General features: G+C 48.0%; 1 protein-coding gene across 1 annotated transcript; it reads right to left on the minus strand.

The window, feature by feature from the left end:
• Window positions 1-3,373: 3,373 nt before the first annotated feature.
• LOC311375916 (inactive serine protease PAMR1-like) lies at window positions 3,374-15,570 on the minus strand (the record flags this gene model as incomplete). The annotated part of the gene is made up of 4 exons (XM_084490933.1): window positions 3,374-3,513; window positions 4,211-4,336; window positions 6,564-6,743; window positions 15,390-15,570. Coding segments are annotated over 4 exons (627 nt in total), but the record flags the coding sequence as incomplete, so codon positions are not given.
• Between the last annotated feature and the right edge of the window lie 786 nt (window positions 15,571-16,356).

Here is a 16,356-nt window from a genome sequence, read left to right on the forward strand (position 1 = left end):
ATTCCCTTGGCCAAACATAGAACTTTAACCCTCCAGTGATCTGGTATGTTGTTCCCAGGCCTCTCCAAAGCAATTTCAGTCTGAACTTCCAACTTGCACAGGAGAAGACTACTGCTGTCTTTCTACACCAGCTGAATCACAATCCATGAAACACAAAACCGTGAAATGCTTTGTGATTTGTGCGTTTGCGTTTGGCTGCGACGGACGCTTTGATGGAAGCCGCGGACCGCGGATGCCCTGGTGCTACCACAGTCTGACAGAGTGTCAGGCGGCGCAGCGAGGTAAGCTCTGCTAAGCTACAGCCAGCGGGGGAGTAATGAGCTGTAGTCTGAGCCGTTGAATGGGCTAACAACACCGACAGGAGTTCCAGCCACTTTTACACACCATTATTTTAACAGAGATGTTGTTTGTGCCAGTGTTTTTTTTTTTTTTATCGGGAAAAAACCCTGAGGCCGAACCCTTCTGAGCTACCGATGGAATTTTCAGCTCTGAACAAAAGGGGTTATTTCGGACAGGTTCAAGAAATAAGTTCTTTGAGGATAAGAAATGTAACTTATTATCATTCGTTCATTTCACAAGTGTACGTTTTCGACAAGACGCGCCATTGCTCACTTCAAATAATCCAACATTTCTAGTGGTAAAGAAACAGTATATTAAACAAGCAAAGACAGGTGCTGTAAACCAAGGCGAACCAGGTGCTGTAAACCCCTCCAAACCGAATGACTGCAGAGCAACGCAGGAACTGATAGCTGCCTTAATTGGTTGCTGTCTCTTCAAATTGATGTGTGCACATTCACAAAACATTTACATCAGTGTCAGACCTGCTGGTGAATAGCATTTAGTACAAATAAACAGCTCATTACGATTGGGTGATTGGTGGATGTTTTTGCCATTTGGAAATGTGTTTACTCCAAACAGGTGTAGAAATGTGCTAATGCTGTTGTGGTATTTGATCTAATTTATACAAGGCTGTAATCAAAGTTACAAAACAACAATTATCTGTAGCTAGAAAAATGGAACTGGCAGTTTGGTTTCTTCAGCTGTAGAGTCATTGCTGATCGATCGATAGGGATTTCAATAATGTTTTCAATATAATGTCATCATGACTCACGCCCGAACACCAGAGCTAGTTTGCGTCACACAGTTTCACAGCCAGTGAGTGTGGCCAGAACACTCTTATTAAGTGCCTTTAATTCTGAAAGTCGCTTGCCCTCTTACTGGAAGGGGCTCAATCATACACATTGTGACATTAAAAGGACTTCTGGTGCTAATGTGCCACTCTTAATGTTAGCCTGTTGCCATTTGGGCTGATTCCCGTTTTAAAATTTAAGCTTGGTACATGTGTGTGCGTGCGTGCGTGTCTGTGTGTGCCAGTGTGTGTTGAATACAGAGGAAGGAATTGAGCATGTAATACAAGGGGTTGTTGCTGCCAATAAATCAAGACGCCCAACCTCATAAGTTTCCATCAACTCCAAACGAGACATTGGCAGAGCGCTCCACTATTTCACTGAAGGCTTCTGTGGCATTTACACCATCAGGGGCCTTAAAAAAAAGACATTTCTATGTACTCTGGGAACAGTTTAGAGATTTCATCTATACGGGAATCCGTCCCTTTTTTTGGACCTGGCCTAAACTTTCCATAGTTAATCATGGCTGTGAGGTTAAAAAGGCTTTCAATATGCACCTGGAGAAAGAGAAGGAGAAATACTAGGAATTAGTAAAAAGCCTGTGGTGGCAACGTGTAATAAAGCCTTTCATGACAGCCTGTGGCCTGACTACCTCGACGTCGTGCCCTTCGTATTTTAACGATCACACGGGCATGTGCATATTGAAAAGTGAATAGGAAAACGTAATGGAAAGAACGGCAGCAATAGCTCATCCCATTACGAGAGTTGCCAGTGAGGCCGTGGCCTTCAGTGGCTCTGGGGCCTCTGACTTCACTGCAGAGGCCCAAGGTGTCCAAAGTAAATGGAAATGATTTCACTGGGCAGAGAACTGAATAACTCTAACAGATGGGCCAACTCAGAGCACTGACTGTGGCTGCTTCGTTTTTTGGCCTCGTGTTTGTCCTCGCCTGATTGGTCTGCTGTGCTTGGCCTCCGGTGAACTCCTAACTCCTGTCCCTGGATGGAGGAACTCCCATTCTGAAGGCGTTCCCAGTGGTTTGTTCATTTGCATTTGGGTTTCGCTCTCTCCTTACGGGGCAACCGTTAGCCCACCTGTTACCCACACCCCTCTTGCACACTTATTGTATGTTGTACGTCCTGGCACTTAATGTATATGCACTTATGTATGTTGTTGTTCCTTGCACTTAAAAATAGTACCTAGCATCGTGTAGCATCTTATCCTAGCTATCTTTGTATATATATATATATATATATATATATACACAGTGTTGGGGAGTAACGGAATACATGTACCGGCGTTACGTATTCAGAGTACAAATTATAAGTAGGCCTAACTGTATTCCTTTACAGTTACAATTTATACAGATACATTATTTATTTATTTATTCACTCTAGGGTGCTTTCGCACCAACAGCATTTAATAGTGCGCACTAAACGAGGGAATGCAACCACCTCAGCGCACCAAATCAGCCGGCCGAGACCTCGCTAAAGAGGTGGTCTCGGTTCGCTTCCAAACAAACTCTGGTGCGGTTCGCTTGAGATGTGAACGCGAACGCAGCTCGGTCCGATCCAGTTCTGAAAAGCATACGCCTCTTTGGATGTAACAGGCCAGCCAGCCAGCCGTGATAGATCCATTGATATCCAATCACTGGATCTATCACGCTGGATATCCATGATTGTTTACTTTCACCGGCTCGCTTTACCCCACCCCAGACCTTTTTGTCCAATGATTTAACAATCTTTGCACACATGTGTGTGTGTATGTGTGTGTATGTGTGTGTGTGTGTCTCTCTCTCTCTCTCTCTCTCTCTCAATTCGTCTGTTGGTCATATTTTTTATTATTATTTTGCATAAACATACCCTTATAGTTTTTGTTCCTCTACAGCAAATTATACATTCTAGTGCACTTTCAGGGAGATTCAATGTGGAAGTAATCCAAATATTCAGAATACAATACCCAGATTGAGCAATGTAACGGAAGTACATTTTTGGGCATGTATTCTGTATTCTGTATTCTGTAACTGGATACATTTTAAAAGTATCCTTCCCAACACTGATATATATATATACGGGAGATGGGTTAACCTAGTGATTGTTAGTGGATCACTTGGATCTATGAACAACCTTACTGTACCGACAGCGATATATTGTTTCTCTTTCTTCTGACAAATGGACCTATTGTAAGTCAAAAAGCCAAATGCCCCAGATATTAATGTGAGTGAGTGATCTGGTGCAGGACGGCGGACAGTGAGAGTGCAGCGTTGGGGGAACCTGAAGTCGATGGTGAAGGCTCGGTCCACCTGCACGGTCCACTCACAGCGGGCGTTGTTGGGATAGCTCTCCAGAACCAGATGTCCCTGTCGTTTACGTACCACTCCCCCGCACTCTGGAAGGAATAACAACACACAACGCTGGGGAGGGGGGGAGACGTTTTTTGGCGGTCGACGGAACAATTTGTGCGTTTATGGCTAAAGGTTACGGTTTCTGCTGCTGCGAGGCGGAGGGAAAATGGAGCCAGAGGGCCTGCTACTGCGATAGAAGCAAAAAACACAACACACACAATGAATGTGTGTGTTGACACAGGGCCAACAGAGGCATTATCCGGCCGACAGATTCCAGCTTGTGAGGAAAGGTCTGTTTTCCTGTGCCCCGTGGCGCTGGATTTGCATATAGTAAAGCGTTTCATCCATCCAAACATTACCTTAATTACAGCCACGATTTGGGCGGCGTTATGTCATGGAACATTAACGTTTCCGCTCGCTGACACGGCAGAACCTTCGGGCCATGTTCCGAAGCGAGGAACATTCGTTGGTGGTGTGTGTTGCACACTTAAGATAATAAAAGCGCACATAAAACAATGCACACAAAGAAAGCAACACGTCGCGGAGACAAATGTGTCGGCCAGGGGAAAGTACCACGAGCAGAGATGGATTGAGACCACTGGTTGTAAGGGAGGGAAGGGGAGGGATGGAGGGAGGGAGGGAAGTGGAGGAATGGAGGGGGAGGGATGGAGAGGGAGGGGGGGAGGGAGAGGGAAGGGGAGGGGGTTTGGGGGGGGGGGGAGGGGGGGAGGGGGTACTCACGCAGGCAGTCCCCCCCAGACCAGCCAGGCCGGCACTCGGCGCAGAATTTCCCTCTGATGAAGAAGTCGTCGCGGGGACCCCAGGTCCCATTGTTGCACCGCTTACAGTTCTCAAAGATACTGCACCCTGAGAGAGAGAGACAGACGCGTTGTCAGAGAGACAGACACGTGGTGAGAGAGACAGACACACGGTGGGAGAGACAGATACATGGTGGGAGAGACAGACACGTGGTGAGAGAGACAGACATGTGGTGAGAGAGACAGACACAGGGTCGGAGAGACAGACATGTGGTGAGAGAGACAGACACGTGGTGAGAGAGACAGACACATGGTTGGAGAGACAGACACCTGGTGGGAGAGACAGACACATGGTGAGAGAGACAGATACATGGTGGGAGAGACAGATACATGGTCAGAGAGACAGACACAGGGTCCAGAGAGACAGACACATGGTCAGAGAGACAGACACATGGTCAGAGAGACAGACACATGGTGGGAGAGACAGATACATGGTGGGAGAGACAGACACGTGGTGAGAGAGACAGATGCGTTGTCAGAGAGACAGACACGTGGTGAGAGAGACAGACACGTGGTGGGAGAGACAGATACATGGTCGGAGAGACAGACACGTGGTGAGAGAGACAGACACATGGTGGGAGAGACAGATACATGGTGGGAGAGACAGACACCTGGTCGGAGAGACAGACATGTGGTGAGAGAGACAGACACAGGGTCGGAGAGACAGACACAGGGTCGGAGAGACAGACACATGGTCAGAGAGACAGACACACGGTCAGACAGATACATGGTCAGAGAGACAGACACGTGTCCAGAGAGACAGACACATGGTCAGAGAGAAAGATGTCAGGTAGACAGACAGTCAGACAGACAGACAGACGTACAAACAGACAGACAGATAGATGGAACAGACAGACAGATGTACAAACAGTCAGACAGACAGGGAGAATGAAAATAGAAAAGGCACACAATGCAATATCAGTCATAAGTGTGTAAGCCACTGTCAACTCTCACTTTTCCTGAACTATTTGAACCCATTCAAAGAGCTGGAGCCGGTTCTCTGCTTGGAGGACTGGTGAACTCATCAGGCTGATTCTCCTTCTGAGAGCATGGGCAGACGCTGATGCTTAAACCAGACATGAGGCAGAGAAGGAAATCTCTTCCAATGCGACTGCTCGGTTGAATGGATTTTCACTTCCTTTGTTGATCACGGCTGTCGGATTTTTCTGCTAGGAAAGGAACTTACTGGTGGAATTATGCAACATGAAATAAAGTCCACTTCTGTGCTTTGACAGTCCGAACATGATTGACAGTCATCATTCGACAGTGGACAGCTGTTACTGTCAAAATGAATACCGGTAGATAAAACTTGTGAAACCGGAAAGCCACGGGGAAAAGATTCCAGGTGTTTGAGCTCGTGAACACGGAATCCAAACATGCGATGAAGAGCGCACCACACTCTTCATAAATGTACACATCTGCTCGTAGCGCAACACTGCCTAGCACAGTAGTAGACATTAAAAAGAGATTAAAAAAAAGAGCAGTAGCCATGTTAATGTACATTACAAGAAATGTAGTAAAACTGTAGTAAGACATTGATTATTGACAGTATATACTTTGCTTCATTACTGAAACTATACATTATTGAACATTATGTTAAGCGTGTAAACGTTAGGGTCTTATGCATGACGGTCAATAATGTATGTAACTTTTCGTCATTTTGACACTTTAACCTAGCAAGGGTTAAAGTTTTACAAGACCTGACTAATGGAAAAAGTTTAGAAATACCTTTTGAGAAGTTACCGTTGCGTATCAATGTACTTTTTATACAAGGACATTCAGAAATCCTTTTGGAGGCGTCTAACAGTCAATAAATGGTACCGGATTTAACCGGAATATAGAAGACATTTTAAGAACCAAAACCAACCAAAGCAAAAAACGATGATTGCCTCGATAATAATCAACCTATAAATAGATAATAGATAATCAACAAACTTAAGGGGGACACATCTTCAAGATGTGGGCAGGATAGTCTAAGTGGGGACTCCAAGCATAAATGTTCCCTTTATTATTTTTTATTTATTAAGTAAAAAACAGTAAAACAAAAGTAGAAATGCAAAGAAAATCGGAAAAAATGTGCGTACGTAGAAAAAGTGTATCCATTTTATGTCACCAAATAGAAATTGCACAAATGTATACATGAAACCGACCTAAACACAAACCATCAAATATTAACCGACTCAGGATCAATTAACGACACAACCCGCGTCTGGTTCCACCTCAGAGACGGATCAGAGCGCACGTAGAGAGTGGTGCGTTGCGACGCTAAGCCCTACCTGGGTGGATGATGCAGGGGTCACACTCGTTGATGGCGTTGCGGCAGCACGGCACGGCGTAGCCCACGCGCGTGCCCTGCAGCGGGCATTTGCAGCGGATGACGTCATACTCGCAGCAGTTGCGGCACATCACGCTCCACTCCGGTCCGGGGCAGTGGTCGTAGAAACCGTACCTGTAGTCTGAGGAAAGACCGCCCCCCCCCACACACCCCCACGTCCGCGTTAGTGTGAGTACTTTAGGTTGGATGCTTTTTTTTTTTTTTTTTCCTTGTTTAGGCGAAAGGTCAGCTCCTTTTTCCTTTAGAAATAATATTTTTAATGGTCGTTCGTTACAAGATGGCTGATTCTGATTGGCTCTGTTGGAATGTTTATCCATTTTTCTAGTTATTTATCAGAGAGAAGTGGATTCCAAGTATGCTTCTTGATATCGGACTTGTATTTACTCTCACACTCTGACTCATTATTCTGTTGAATAATGGAAACATACCAGAACAGCTGTCACGGAAACAGAATTAGGGATAATCACAACAGGCTTTTCATTTGTGTTTTCTGTGGAAACATCGACTGTCAGGCCTTGCTCCATCTAAATCAGATCATTTAGTCATACGCTGGAACAGATTAGGAAATCATTTTGAAATTGACAGGGAAGACAAATATCAGATAGAAGCCACGCATGTTGTGTCTAGCACTTAAATCCAGTCACCACGCATAAAACCAAATATTTTTCTCAATCTTATCTTCTTGCTCAAATGCACACTGTTTATATCTGAGATGACACTTAGTTACGTATGATACCATCATGATATGACAGTGGGTTTTAGATCATCTGGTTTTTGTCTTGTGCTACGGCTGAGTTAGCCTCCTTTGCCTGGCATGCTGAAGCAACAGTTCTTACGGTCTTTGATGTTGGAAAACATCTGATGACTGAATACACAAAAACAAATTCAATCTAGCCATAAAACAAAGACACAGCAGATGACACGTGCGTCCTGTGTGGGTGTGTGTGTGTGTGTGTGCGTTCCCCCTTGCAGACAGACAAAACAGAACGGAATGGAGGTCAATACGATGCAAAGTTTGTGATGAGACTCTTGTTTTCGGGGGGGGGGGTGTTGCTTCGGCCGTGTTACTTGGGCGGCAGGGTTCGGTGCACAGATGTGGTGGGAAATCTGAAGCATTTCCCCGCAAGTGATTAATGCATTTCCACAGCAAACCCCGGATTTAAAAAACATGGATGATATTCTACTGCTGTTGTTACTGCTGCTCCTCTCCTCAGGAATGTCCCCGCATCCTAGGGAGATGGTCTGCTGGTTTGGCCTGCGTTTCCACCACGGAACGTAACCTAATCTGCATGAAAGCCATGTCGCGAAATCCCTGGCTCGTCTCTGGTTCTCTCACTGTCTGCAGTGCATCAAATATATTGGGATATTTTTCGGATTCTGATTATTTAAACCTTCATTATGTCACTTTTTTTTATTTACTCCATTACTCCATATCCGAAAAAAATATCTGAACTAGAAAGTTTCTCGACAGTAAAATGCAGCCATCCATGAGTCAACCCAGCCAGGGAATATTTCCCCCGTCCGTGGAAAATCGATCCAGCTCTAAGTGTAGCTACAACTCAAGCCAATAGAGGCTGCTAATAGGGAACTCAAATAGTGCAGTTTTAATACATAAGTTAGAGGGTTAGACATAAGACTTAAGTCAACACCAAGTCAACAACACCTTCTAGCCAATCGAGGGATACTCAAAGGAACTCATCTGTTGCGTAATATCTCCACCAGTCTTCTGTGACTATCCCATTTCTGTTTGTTGCTGGTGGACTCAACACTTTGTTTGAGTTATGTTGTTTTGCTGTATCCAAGATTAAAATGTCACCGATGTCTATCCCCTGAAAGTACATAAAAGCCAACCCCTCACGCACCAAAAGCATCTTTCAACATCACTGGGAAGTGGTGAGTGATATTCTGAGCCTGTTTTACATTAATCATTTATCTGCCTAACCCTATTTATTTAGTTCCTTCATTTGTAAATATATTCCCAGAACAAGTCTGCATTCTCTGTTAACTGCAACCACAAAGTCTTTGTATCTTTGTCTTATATAATTCAATGTTACTGGAGACTTATGAAACGCTTGTGTTGTCATGACCACAAATCTCCCCTCCAACATGTTGACATTCAATTGAAGTGTCTTTGGGTGGATCACATGCTTAGGCTTATTTACTGCAGTGCTTTCATTGCCTCAACGTTATCCTACATTATTTATACTTTGTTTAGCCCTGTGGCACAGTGGGGCAATGTATGAGCCTGAATGAGTGAGAAAGCGTAGTGTGGGTTGTCAAGACAGAAGCCTAAAGCGAATCTACTAGGCAAACAGCAGGTGTCCAGCAGGCCTCTGACTGCTTGCTGTTGCACAGCCAGTGAGTGGGTTAGGGTCTAAGTGAGTGAGATGTCAGAAGACAGCTCTTAAACAGCCCTGCCAGGCCTGCATAGGTGTTTCATATTAAAGGTTCCCTTCCAGCCAGGCCTGTGGAACCACAGCACAGCAACTGAAAGCAAGGATAAAGTGGTGAACACATTTGTGTTGGAACTTGTGTCCACCACTTTGCTTAGGAAAACACGAAGAGCCTACGTTGCCTGTTTACTTTGCCTCTTTTCTGTGTTTTCCCTCGGACCAACCCTGAGGACCGCAGTCATCTGTGGAATGAAGACATGTCGCAAGCGAGAGGTCCTCTTCCTTGCTGTTTCTCCTTTACCCCAGGCTAAATGGCTTTTCTCAAAGTTTGGACTTCCCTCCCCTGGATCTTGGTTTTACTCTTAAGTTTTCCGCATTTCAGTAAAGTAAAATACAGACCAATGAAAGTTGACTTTTAAAGTTTAAAGTTTTTTTTTTTGTCTACTTTCAAATGTTAATGATGGCTGGAACTGCAGGAGCCCATACAGCATTTTCCTTATTTTACCTGGCAGACACCCAGATTACGTCACGTGAAAAGCAGTACATTTACCTTGCATGTGCTTTTCAGTCCGCTCCACTCAAGATTTCAGTTTTCCATAGTGGGTTGTGTGCTGCATTAGAAAACAATGTACTTCATAGTTTGTAATGACACAACCATGCATGGATCAACCCCAGCAGAGACCAAACCCGTTAACCTGGCCATAAGGGGGTGGTGGGGGGGGGGGGGGGCTTCAGTGGCCCAGCAAGCTGATCCTAGATGATAACTAGACAGTATATTGAACAAAACAGCAACCACTGATTTAAGCACAAATGTATATGTAAATGTACTCTATTGCTATTCTACAGCTTAGGGATTATTATTATGTTCTTCTTTATATAGAAATTGTAGACCAGAGAGAGGGAGAGGCGGTTCAATTTGTGAACTTTTCCACGGCCCTGAGCAGACGTCTCTTGTGCAGGCAGCTGGACCTGATTGAGTTGTGTGCGGGGGGGAGGAGGGGGGGAGGAGGAGGAGGGGGGGGGGTCTCTCCTGCAGGTCACAGAGGTGAAGGGAGCCCGCTGCCGTGGGTCTATAGCCGGCGTCGACTGCTTTACCTCTGAGCCCCCGGTGGACATCGACCGTTCTGCCTGATTCACAGCACGCCACCAGAGCAGCTTAAACAGAGTTTATGAGCTCATCTGGAAATGTGGTGACAGCGTCCACCTCAGAGACAGTACAGCTCACTCCTAAGGGTGTCACTCACTTGGAGGAGGTTTCCTCCGGCATTAAAGCATTTGGCGATAAGGAGACATCTTGAGGGTATTGACCGGGGAAAATCTTACTTCATCGTTCAATTTCATAAGCGTTTTTTTTAATTTATTTTTCATCCTGGCAGCCCTATCTCTTGTTAAGCAGGGATCCAATAATAGCAATGCTGTGGTGTTAAATACTGCTGCGTGGACATTTTCCTGGCCCGTCCGGATCCGGAGCTGTGGTTTTAGTGGCCAGTAAGTGTCCAGTAATGACACATCTGTCCAGCATCTCTCTTAGCTCCACACCTGCTCTGAAGAGTAGACTCGATCATTAACTCATTTTAAGGGTGACTTTACTGGGCTGGGGTCAAATGGTAAAGAAGACATGCACAGGTGTGACTGGGAATGCAAGAGAGAGCGGAGAGCAAAGTGACGGATTGAATGAGTGAGTGAGCAAGAGAGTGGGCAAGTGAGTGAGTGGGAGAATTAGTGAATTAATGAGTGTGTGAGTGAGTGAGTGAGTGAGCGATTGACCAGTGAGTGAGTGAGTGATTGCACATTTCATCGTTAGACTTTATGTTGTTGCCTTCCACAGGAATGTTTGGCAAGAAAATCATTCTTAATAAATAGCAGTTTTACACTAAACCCATAGCTGACAACATAATTGGTTGCGTGGAAATCGCTTAGTTTGTAATTATCATTCCGTATAAAGCTCCCCCACAAGGCAGCAAATGGGAGCCTTATGGTTGATGTACGGAGAGTATGTGCTCAAGTGTTCTTCCAATTCATTAATACTGTATGTAGTAGCCTTCCCATAGTGCATGAATTTTGGGCTTAAAAATATTACTTCATATAATTAGCCAAAATGATCGTGTTAGACATTACTGCTTTAGGGTTTGCATAGTATTACATACGGGCGCAGGAAGTTAGTGATTACTTTTATATACCCCTGTTAAAACAGTTTTTCTGTTTGCATGGAATGCAGGCATTTTGTGTGTGAATTAAATATATAGGGCCCTAACTGTAATCTATTTAGAGTTTACATTTGGTTTCCATTCCATTTCACAATAATGGCCATTTTCAGTCAGTCAGTCAGTCAGTTATGGTTTCATTATTTAATCCTCAACATACCCCTTGCCATGTGCGTCCCTACAACACCCGACAGCAGTTAAGACGGCAATATTGCAGGCGTGAAACAGGCACCCCTGTCACAATGTTTGCTAAAGACAAAAAAAGAGTATCGTGATTCATTGCTGAATACTCCGTCGGGTTGACTCAAAAAAAAACGTTTTTCTTTGACTTTTATTTTGAAGGCCATGTTCCTTCAAGCAGAGAGGGCGTACACCAGCAGACCTCTAGAGCCCGATCGAAAACCACACAAAGGGTATTGTAGGGCCCCTGTTGATTCCTTCCCCGAGAGCGGACCCCTCAGATACTCCTGGCTCTTTTGCGGGCCACGGGGGCCTCCTGAGCAGCTTTGATGCGGGGCCAGACGCTGACATCATTATGACTCTTGGACGGGTTGTGTGGATGTGTGGGTTGTGGATCTTATTGGTTAAGCCCTGGGGGCCGCTGTCAGATGTGTGGGCCCTGGGTCTGACTGTACCGCTGAGGCATGACGGTCACGTGACTCATTTCAGACCACGGTTTGGTGACGCTCACTACATTTTTGACGCCTTCGCTCGAACCGTCACATTCACATAGATGTATCAGCATTTTGTTTTATTTTTTACATAATTCTTGATGGAATAGGTGTGTGTGTGTGTGTGTGTGTGTGTGTGTGTGTGTGTGTGTGTGTGTGTGTGTCAGTACATGTGTGTGTTAGTGTGTGTGTGTGTTGAAGAGAGGAGGTCAAGGATAAATTACCACGGCGCCAACTCGTTCTGGAAGGATCTCGCTCGGAGTCCGTGGAGATGAAAGCTCCAGAGCCAGCGGGCTGTCGTTCTCTGACCTTGTCTCTTGGTTCACTACCTGGGGAGCCCGGCTCCTCTTTGAGTTTAGCGCCAAAGGCAGCAGACACTGCTGCCGTCAGCTGGTCTTCGCTCGACATTGACTTGACGTCTGCTACTCTGCTGTTTATCCGCCCCTAGGGGGAGTCCGAAGTACTGCAACGGGTAAACAAAGAGAACGCAGGAGAGAATCTGCAAAAAAAAAATAAAACGCGCTCTGCTCGCCCCCGTTGGTTAAATGGTAAATGGACTGCATTTATAAAGCGCTTTTCTAACCCGGGCTACTCATAGCACTTGACAATATGGCCTAACGTTCATGCACACAGACGGCGGTGTCAACCACGCAAGCCACGGCAGCCAGCTCGTCCGGGGCAGTGAGGGACGAGGTGTCTTGGCGCAGGGACTTATGGACACTCGGCTAGGAGGAGCCGGGGATCGAATCGGGGATCACATGTGGCTCAGACGCGCTGTGTTCAGATGCGTTATACACCTGAATCATTTAATGGATTGATTGATGGATGGATTGTTTATCATTCAGGATCAAAAGCAAGCGTGCAGCGATGAGCCGTACAAAGACTCTGAGGCCCTTGTCTGTGTCAACAGAGCTTCAAGGCGTCTCAACCAGGAGAAGAGGGAGGGGGGGGGGGGGCGTCTCAACCAGGAGATCAAGGTAGCGTTAATGTACCGCAACGCTGCCGTAGTAGTGATTAATGAAAGCAATGATTCACGTCCGTCTGGCTGTCTGGCCGTCTGGCTGTCTGTCTGTGCGCCGGTCACCACAGCAAAGCAGGTCTCTGTTTCCATGGCTACTGTTCGGGGGGGTGCGGGCCCCTCCAGGGGCCCGTACAGCTGCGCGGCGCAGGCAGGGACACGCCGGCCCCCGTCCGTGTTGTCTTCCGTCGTCACGGGCCACGTCGGCTGGATCAACCGTTACCTCGGGCTGCCGAGCACGCCGGCTTATGTGACACTCGCAAGCCACGGAAAAATGAAGACTTCGTGGCCTTGTGTGTGCGCGTTGGGGTTTGTGTGTGTGTGTGTGTGTGTGTGTGTGTGTGAGTGTGTGTGTGTGTGTGTGTGTGTGTGTGTGTGTGTGTGTGTGGGGGTGTGTGTGTGTGTGTGTGTGTGTGTGTGTGTGTGTGCGTTGGGGTTTGTGTGTGTGTGTGTGTGTGTGTGAGTGTGAGTGTGTGTGTGTGTGTGTGTGTGTGTGTGTGTGTGTGTGTCCGAACGAACGTGTTTGTTTGTTTTTATGTATATGTCTGTGCGTGTGCGTGTGCGTGTGTGTATATGTGTGAGTGTGTGTGTGTGAATATATACGTCTGCCGCACCAGTGTTTGTCTTTGTTTGTGTGTGTGTGTGTGTGTGTGTGTGTGTGTGTGTGACTACAGAGATTTCGCTTTCTCGGAACAGGAAACCTCTGAGGGAGCAAAGCAGGCACACACACACACACACACACACACACACACACACACATTACCCACATTGCCTGAAACACACACACACACACACACACACACACACACAGTGTATACACTTTCTTTCTCCTGAAAACCAAAAACCGACAAAGTCCATGAGAAACGCTGCCACTCAATGACGTCATCGGGCCGAGCGGCCTGGATCGCCATGGCGATTGTAGGTCAGATAGCGCTGTCACAGCCTGGTTTGTTTTCAATTCATCATTTTAAACCCCGCCCCCCCCGAACATAAACACACACACACACAGGCATCTGAAAACTTGCCCAAGTCAGCAATATCACACACACACACACACACACACACACACACACACACACACACACACTCACACTCACACAAACAGAAGGAGCGGGAATAAGACCATATCAAATTTTCAGAACCACAACATCTTGCCCGAGACTGAGGGACAAGCCGAACGCTAACAGCAGCTCCAAACCTCCCTCCACAGACCAGTATCCCCCCCCCCCACACCCTTCAGCTGATCGCACACGCAATCATTACCCTCACGCCATGCAGGGGGGGGGGGGGGGGGGGGGTGACTCACAGCACACGGGGTATGCCAGTTTGTTAGTGCGCCCCGCCCCGCGGCGAGCAACACATGGAACATTAAAGCCCCGCAACTCGGGCCCGGCTCTTTAAACTCATCCTGTTGTTCCCCCCGAGTACCGGGGATGATGAGCGTAATGCCCTCGGGCGCGTTAATCGTCGGCTCGCAACTCTCCCCCCCCCGGTCTGCCAGGGCCGTGCTGTCAGCGGCGGGGGCTGAGGGTTTGGGGGGCTGTGTGGGGTGGGGCGGAGGGGGGGGGCTGGTGTTGTAGTTTAGTGAGAGCATGCTTCCTATACACATTCCCCCCCCCGGCGGCAGCGACCGGCCAGATAAACGTCAAGCGCCGACCCGTCTTAGCGGCGTCATAGCCGTCGTGATACGACTGTGGGCGGGCGGGCGGGCGGTCGGGGGCGTGGGTTTTCACGCTTAAGACATCACCCAAAGCAACAGCGACCGCTTTTACTTTGAAAACAACGCCGAGGCACAGAACAGCCAGCTCAGAGCTGCCAAGCCTCCCAAGGCCCCAGCGCCGGCTCCTTTCGTCCACGGAGCGGAATGTGTGGTTTTAACATCGGAAACATCGCATCCCCCCCCCCGCCGCCGCCATTCCCAGACCCCGGCCCGAGCTTCCCTCTCTCCCCTCCTTTGTCCTCCTCAGACTGAACCGTTGCGCTGACACTAACACCTGGGACAGGATCCCACTCACAGCGAGCCCCTAACAAAGCACAGCACCAGAGCACAATCATCATCCAGCATTTCACAACAACAACAACAAAGTACGGCCGCAGCTCCGCCGAGGTGGTACGCTCGGCTCACTAGCTCCCCCGTCGCTATTCCTCTGTTCCCCCACGCATTCCGAAACCGGTCAGAGAGCGGTCTCTCTCTCTTTTCCGACGGTATTCCCTTCTCAATCCCCCCAGGAGAGCTGATTCAACAAACGGTGCTGAGGAGAACCGAGGCAGACCGCGGGAGGAGAGGAGAGATAGAGAGAGAGGTAGAAGGAGAGGAGAGGAGGAGGAAGAGAGAGAGAGGAGAGAGAGAGAGAGAGGGAGAGAGAAGAGAGCGAGGCGAAAGAGAGAGAGGTCGAAAAAGAGGGGAGAAAGAGTGGTATTAGGAAAGTAGAGGAGGAAGAGAGAGAGGAGAGGAGGTAGAGAGGGCTCTCTGTGTCTTACCGTGAGGCCAGGCTGAGCCCTGGAGCGGGAGGAGGAGGAGAAGGAGGAGGACAAAGGTGGAGATGGAGACGAAGGACGGCAGCCCCTGACTCCTGCACCCGTGGGTGCCAGTCCACGGGACGGTGCGGGTGCCCCCGCGCTGGGGTATCCCCGGGCAAACTCCCCGGCCGGCAGACAGCATGCTGCAGACTGCTCCACTGTTTACTTTCTGAACTCAGCTGACATCATGCTCTCACTCCCTCTCCGTCTCCCTCCCTCCCTCGCTCTCTCCCGCTATATCTTACCCTCCCCTTCCATACCTCCCCTCTCTCTCTTTCGCTTTCTCTAGCCTTGTCACTCTATGTAAAACCTCTCTCTCCCTCCCTCTCTCCCTCCCTCTCTCCATCACTCTCTCTCCCTCTCCCTCTCTTGTTTTCCCTCACACTCATTCTCTCCCTCCCTCTGTCTGTCTCTCTCTTTCCCTCACTCTCCCTCTCTCTCTCTCCCTCTGCTCTCTCCCCTCTCTCTGTCTCTCTCTCTCCCTCTGCTCTCTCCCCTCTCTCTCTCTCTCTCTCTCTCTCTCTCTCTCTCTCTCTCTCCCCTCTCCCCTCCTCTCTCCCTCTGCTCTCTCTCTCTCTCTCTCTCTCTCTCTCTCTCTCTCCCTTTCTCCCCTCTCTCCCTTTCTCTCTCTCTCTCTCTCTCTCTCTCTCTCTCTCTCTCTCTCTCTCTCTCCCTCTGCTCTCTCCCCTCTCCCTCTCTCCCCCCTGCTCTCTCTCTCTCTCTCTCTCTCTCTCTCTCTCTCTCTCTCTCTCTCAGTGTGTTGGGGTTCAGGTTACAGCTTAGACTCATAAAGGAGTTGCACTCCGGATTCTCTCCCCCCAGAACCTCCCTGGCTCCACTCAGGAGGGTCAACTCCACCGCTGGTGAATAATTGTGGGCGCTGCACTTGGAGTGTGTGTGTGTGTGTGTGTGTGTGTGTGTGTGTGTG

Source organism: Micromesistius poutassou (genome assembly GCF_964030765.1).
Source record: "Micromesistius poutassou genome assembly, contig: SCAFFOLD_1190, whole genome shotgun sequence".
NCBI classification, from domain to species: Eukaryota; Metazoa; Chordata; class Actinopteri; order Gadiformes; family Gadidae; genus Micromesistius; species Micromesistius poutassou.